At 41.5% G+C, this 6,923-nt stretch overlaps 1 protein-coding gene across 1 annotated transcript in view; it reads right to left on the bottom strand.

Moving 5' to 3' along the window:
• LOC103130694 (caskin-1-like) overlaps positions 1-6,923 on the bottom strand; it is a 26,486-nt gene that overhangs the window by 14,013 nt on the left and 5,550 nt on the right. The window contains exons 2-4 of the mRNA XM_016666116.1: positions 5,097-5,164; positions 3,712-3,819; positions 3,139-3,240 (exon numbers count right to left, since the gene is read on the bottom strand). Coding sequence (XP_016521602.1) covers positions 3,139-3,240; positions 3,712-3,819; positions 5,097-5,164 — 278 coding nt within the window. The remainder of the gene's footprint in view (positions 1-3,138; positions 3,241-3,711; positions 3,820-5,096; positions 5,165-6,923) is intronic.

The raw sequence follows: 6,923 nt of genomic DNA, 5'->3' as shown, positions 1-6,923 counted from the left end.
CCCGGGGTTGACTGAGCATCCGCTCAGCCGCCTCTCTTCTGCGGTGCTTCCCAGCTGGGAAGCAACATCCGAACCGCTGCTGCAACAAACTGCAACTTGTGTTGGGGGGTTTGGAGATTCAAGTGGCATCTAATGTTTTTTAAAGTAAATTTGATGATTGACTGCTAGTAGTATGTTTTTTTAAAGGGTTCATTGGCTCTAGTGGCCTTTATTTGATAGTGAATTGACAGGAAAATGGGTAATGAGAGAAGGGGGAAAACATGCAGCAAAGGACACCAGGCCGGGAACCGACACAAACATTGATTGACATTGATTATTAAATAATCAATGTCTCCTCCCCCCTGTGGTCCCTCGGCGCCTCTTGGTGACTCCTCGTTGCCTATTAGTGACTCTCTCCCCGGTGTGGTGCCCGAGCCTTCCTGCGCTCCGCCTGCGGCTAGCCTGCCCGAGCCACCTCCAGACCCATCTTGCCGTTGCTCCAGATTCATCTGCCGGCACTCCTGGTTAACTTGCTCACCGCCAGCTTCCGCCTCTTCGAGGGTTCCTCCTACACAGTTCCCAGCCCCCGGATCCGCCAAGACGGGTGTGTTTCCTGCGCTGTTCCCGGCCTCCGTACTCGCCACCATGGGTTCGTCTCCTGCGCTGTTTTCGGCAGGCCCCGCCGAAACAGGACGGGGCCTGAGTTTATCTGTTTTGTTTCCTGGACTTTCCTGGAACTGCGCCAAGAAGCTAACAGAAACACTGAAGAGAAGAGCTGCCATCGACAGTTGCAGCCATGTTTTAATGCTACACACTACAGTTTTAGCAAGTAGCTCAAAGTCTCAACAGTTATTGTTGTGCATATGAGGGGCCCCCCTTCGAGCAAACGCCCCCCAAAGGAACTGCAGTGCCCCCCTTTTGTACATTTTTCTGCCAACGCCCCCTGCCGTCCCCTGGAGGGCGGTACCGCCCCGTTGAGAAACTCTAATCTAGTGACTAAAATTTTTGCTCATTATTCTTCTGCAAAATTCAAATTCAAAAATACTTTATTGATCCCGAAGGGGCCCTTTGACAGACCTGTCCAGGGTGCACCCCACCTCTCACCCGAAATGTTTGCTGAAGATAGGTACCAGCACTCCTCCTGACCCCACTAGGGACAAGGGTGTACAGAAAATGGAGGGATGGATGGATGATCCCAAAGGGAAACATCTCAAAAGAAGAGAAGCATCCCAGAGCATGATGCTGCCACCACCACATTTGACAAAGGGGATGTTTTGTTCAAGGTGATGTTAGCCCTTTGCCACATATATAATTTTGCATTTTGATCAAAAAGTTTCACTTTGTTCTGGTCTGACCAAAACTCATTCCACATGTTTGCTGTGTCGAACATGGCTTCCGGCAAACTGCAAACAAGACTCCTTGTAGTTTTCGTTTAACAATGGCTTTCTTCTTGCTACTCTTCCATAAAGACCAAATTTGTGCAGTGCATCACTAATAGTTGCCCAGTGGACAGATTCCCCCAGCCGAGCTGTGGATCTCTGCATTTTAGTCACCATGGGCCTCTTGGCTGCATCTCTTATCAGAACTCTTTGTTCAGCTGGAAGTTTAGGTGGATGGCCTTGTCTTGGTAGGTTTACAGTTGGACCATACTTTTTCCATCTCCGGATGATGGATTAAGCAGTGAGATGTTCAAAGCTTGGGAAAGCTTTTTATAGCCCAAGTCTGCTTTTAGCTTCCCAAATTTTCTCCTCAACCTATCTATTGTGTTCCTTTCGACTTTATGATGCAATATTCTCTTAACCAACCTCTGAGGCGTTACAGAGCAGCTAGATTTCAACTGACATTAGATTACACATAGGTGGACTCTGTTTAATCGTCAACAGGTAACTTCTGAAGACAATCGGTTGAACTCAGAGAAAGTGGGGCTGAATAGTACACAGATGATACACAGCTCTATATCATGATGTCACCAGGTGACTCTGAACCCATCCAATCACTGAATAGATGCTTAGAACAGATAAATGTGTGGATGAGACAAAACTTTCTCCAGCTGAACAGAAACAAAACTGAAGTTATTTTTGGACCTAAAGAGGAGGGAACTAGAGTCAACACACAGCTTCAGTTATTACAGCTAAAATCTAGTGATTAGGCCCAAAACCTGGGAGTAGTGATGGATTCTGACCTGAACCTTCAGAACCACATAAACACAGTTACAAAGTCGGCCTTCTATCACCTAAAAAACCTTTCCAGGATTAAAGGACTAATGTCTCAGCACGATCTAGAGAAACTCATTCATGTCGCATTGATTACTGTAACAGCGTCTTCACAAGTCTGTCCAACAAATCAATCCTCCAGCTGTAGCTGATCCAGAACGCTGATGCTGATGTTCTCACTAAAACCAGGAACACCAGTTCTAAAGTCCTTCACTGGCTCCCTGTAGCTCAGAGAATAGACTTTAAAATACTATCGTTAGTTTATAAATCACTGAACGGTTTAGCACCACAATACATTAAAGATCTGCTGTTGTTGTATCAACCTTCCAAACCTCTCAGGTCTTCTGGTTCTGCTCTGCAACCCCAGAACCAGAACCAAACATAGAGAAGCAGCGATCAGCTTCTATGCACCACAAATCTGTAGCAAACTTCCAAAAAACTGCAAAACAGCTGAAACACTGAGTCCCTTTAAATCTAGACTAAAAACTCACCTGTTTAGGTGAAACATAATTGATTAAGAATTTAACGATGGCATTGACAAATGTAATGTTTCGATTGTTGATTCTATGTTGCATGACTGTGTTTTCATGATGTAAAGTATTTTGAAATGCCTTGTTGCTGAAATGTGCTATACAAAGAGAATTTGATTATTGAATACTTTTGCACACTGCACTTTCATTTTTTATTTGCCAGAAATGTTTTGAATCATGTAATTTTCTTTGGACTTCACATAAAATTACATTGAAATATGTTTGTTTGTTGTTGTAATTTGACACAATATGCAAAGGTTCAAGGGGTATGAATACTTTTTCAAGCCTTTGTAGTTTCAAGAAAGTTTGGATCTTACAAAATATAGAGTAACCCTAACCCTAAATTAAACGTGATTCAAAACTTAAGCACAATACTTTTGCTGCCAAAAATTCACACAGCCCTGGAAATGCCTTACAGGTTTGTGGTCAAGCAGCCAGTCTGTGGAGGGCACCTTGCTGATTTCTGACAATAACTTCTTTCGATGTCCAGGCTTCATAACACCAATTGCTGTCAGATCCTGAAAGAGAAATGTACTTAGACACATAAGGTGCTCACCACTAGCATAACGTTTTTTTCATAATATAGAAATGATCTGATGCTAGTTTGACATTACTACATGAGTTACATGTGACATGTCTTCTAGAACATTTTGGTTAGTGTAAGCACCAATGAGTGTTCACTGCCTTTAGTGTGGATTATGTCATATGTGTTTGTTGCTGAAGCAAAGAGAACTGCAACATTATGCAAAAATATTTGCATATTTCTTGCATCTTCTGGACTTGAGGGAACTAACTGCATCTGCCATTTGTTCTCTGAAATCCTCCTCTTCATGCAGAGTAAAAGTTAAGCAGTTAATCTGTGCTGCCAAATCAGACTGGACGATCTGAATGTGTAATAACAGGTAGATAAATGAAGAATGGCTGACACAGACAGAAGACCCATGATGAGCCAGGTCCGTGATGGACCGATGAAGAGGTCATGACCTTACCTCAGGGGTCATGTGGCTAATGGTGTCTAGATCATATCCTGCAGTGAGGAAATGGGTGGTGTAGAACTGCAGCTGAAACTCTCCCAGCCACGTCACCACAGCCTGCTTCTACAACACAAGACAAAGACACTGCTGACTGCTGCTGGAACACAGTGCAGGGTTCCTCTAGAGCAGTGTTTCTGAAACCTTTTCAGGCTGAGGACCACTTAACCCATTTAACAGTCACGGATCACCTAACCTGAAATCGTCCCTGCGATAACACATCTTAATATTTATATATAACCTGTAATGAAAATATTAGTCTCTTACCTCATGCACTGTTGTTTTCTTTGTTCATCTTAATGAGAAGAGTGGTGCTGTTTGGGAAATGTGACTGGCGAACAACAAAGCCATGAACATGTCCACTTGGGCATTTTGAGTTAGTTCCAGATTGTGAAAGTGTGGAGTGCAAGCTTTTTAATCCATGAAAATAAAAAACGTTTTTCAATACTACCAAGTGTTGTGTACATTAACAATATTTAGGGCTATTTGTGTTTAACAGAAACAAAAAATCCTTTTCTGCGCCATTAAATATAAAAATCATTAACTAATTTCTAGCAATTGTATTCATTTTATATTTTTAATTAATTAAAAATAAGAATAGTTGTTGACCTGAAAGCAGAGCATTATTCATAAAAAAACAAAGAACAGTTCTGACCAACTGGAGTGATTCCTCCCATTCAAAGGAATCCAATCACTAGTGAACGACAGACACATCAACACTCAGTAGCTCTGACTCAGTTTCCTCTGATCATATAATATTCAAGGAGTTGTTTTCTTTCCACTGGCATCTGCAGCTTTTCTTTTGAGCGATCCAGTTTTAAGTCAGTTTTCCATCATTAATTTTGACACAATCCTTTGGTAACCTAATTATAGTGTTGCACTTTGAACTAACCTCACGTAAAATAAAATGATCGTTCACGTGCAGCACTTCAGGACCACTAGGGGGCGCCCACGGACCATCAGTTGATACTGCTCTAGAGTAGTTTGAGAAAGGCTGCTCTAGAGCCTTTCTCAACACTGAAGTGAAAATATGCCCCCTATGTAGGGTTTATTCAAGATCAATCTAATCCTTAGGTTAACCCTTTAGCTTCCCTAGCACAGCAGTTTTTCAACCCTCAGTTTCAGCTGTCTATGTTGTGACAACAGGGGTGCGTGAGTGGATGAACATGAGGCGAGACAGCCTCTGTCACTCTGCCTGTCTTCATGGTGACACACCCTCATCCATTCAAGTGCACCCACTGAACCCAATCATTATGAAGAACTTTCCTCTCAATCCACTGAACGAGTTCAGGAAAATCAGATCCAAACAGAAAAAAGGCATTTTGTCTTTAATCGTGACTCACTTTCCCATCATCTTCCTCGGTCTTGCGCTCAAAAGACCGCTGCTCGTGGACTGCACGACTGGAAGAGGCTGTTGGATGAGATGAACACACACAAGGGAGAAGTCAAAGATTACTGACAAACAGATCAAATAAATGTAGCAATGCACTGTCTATGGATTGATTCCTTTAAATCCTGTCCATGGGTTGATTTTGAATGAACTAAATTGCTTTGTGTTTGGGCTAAATTGCACTAGTTAGCTTTTTCTATGAAACAGGAAGTACTTTATTTTTCAAGTGTCAGAAAAATAAATAGGGCAAATTTGCTTCTACAATATTGGTGAGACTCTTAAACTAACATTGTTGCTTACGCATCTTTTGATTCTGCAGTTAGCCACCTGCATCTGAGGCTCTTAGGATCACATGTTGACTTGTCAACACTCGCCCACTCTGCCTTGAAAAGGTTCTCAAAATCTTATCTTGCCTACTGCACTCTTCGGATGAAGTAACACGATAAGCCCAGATCAAGATAATGCCACCACTATCTTTGAACATCTTTGCTGTGTACCACCATTGAAAAGAAAACAGTTTTATTAATAAAGTGACCACAAAACGTTTTTTTCTTCTTTTTTGGTTGTTTTAGCCCATTTTCTGTAGCACATCACTGTAGCTTCAGGGTGCTTTGAAGCCATTTATTGCCACTTAAAGTGTATTATAGGCTGTAATTCATATCCATTAGAATAATATGGGTTACATCACCATTGGTAGTACATAACAATGGCTGTTTTATCTGTGGCCAAAAAGTTCAACCCTGTGTTTGTCAGAGCATTTTTCATTTTCCCAGCAGGATCTATGAGAATTAGATCCCTTCTTTATAAGAAAATGTTTGCCTTTTAACTCTACTTCTTACACTGCAAGAACACCGAGTCTTGCCAAGTATTTTTGGTTTGGTTTCTAGAGTAAATATCTTATTACACTTGAGATAAGACAAAACTGACTTAAAACACAACTTCTCAGCAAGATGTATATATATGCTTAGTGATGGGTCCAGCAACACCGATCCGTCGGTGCATGTGTCCAGCCCATAGACCAAAACCCGTCTCGGTGCGCATATTGGTTTCAGCAAGTCATGTGAACTGTTTCGAAATGACATTAAAGCGCCAAACTGTGTTTATAAGGAAGCAAATCTGTCATTCTGTCAAAAGCATTTGCCAAACAAACTCTTGATCTTTTACAGAACAGTGTCAACTATGGAGCAGCCTCAAATAAAAGGTTTCCTCAGTGTGGGACCATTTTGATCTTATATTGGAAAATAAATTTGTTTTAATTTTGTCGTTTCATCCGGTTCTTGTCAGTTCCTTCTTGATCTATCTGAATCCAAATTCAGCTGAAACTGACTTTTAGTTTACTTTCATATTATGTTCTGCAGGTTAAGTGTCGCATATGTTTGACTAAACTGTCTTATTTAAATAAATCCCCCTCCTCGATGCTGAGGCATTATGAGGCCAGGCATGAGAATGAAGTCTCAGATACACCTAGATAAACTCAGATATGCAGCCATTCTACAAATTACTCAGTTGCTTTTTATAAATTATTTCATATACAGTGATCCCTAGCTATAACACGGTTCACCTTTCACGGTATCGCTGCTTCTCAGATTTTTTTGTAGTTTTTTCCACAGTGTTCTGCATACTGATTGACCGTATGATTGGTAAAAACAGTCTCTGCGCTTCTTCTCTACCTGAGTGCCTATAACGTTACGGTATTTAATACAAATTGGCCATTCAGGAGATGAAAACTGAAACTCTGAATGCCAGCTGGAAAAAAACTGTGGCCAGAGGCAGCGCAAAA

This window comes from Poecilia formosa, unplaced genomic scaffold (assembly GCF_000485575.1).
Source record: "Poecilia formosa unplaced genomic scaffold, Poecilia_formosa-5.1.2 Scaffold662, whole genome shotgun sequence".
Classification (NCBI taxonomy): Eukaryota; Metazoa; Chordata; class Actinopteri; order Cyprinodontiformes; family Poeciliidae; genus Poecilia; species Poecilia formosa.
This window is presented reverse-complemented; position numbering and strand designations above follow the sequence as displayed.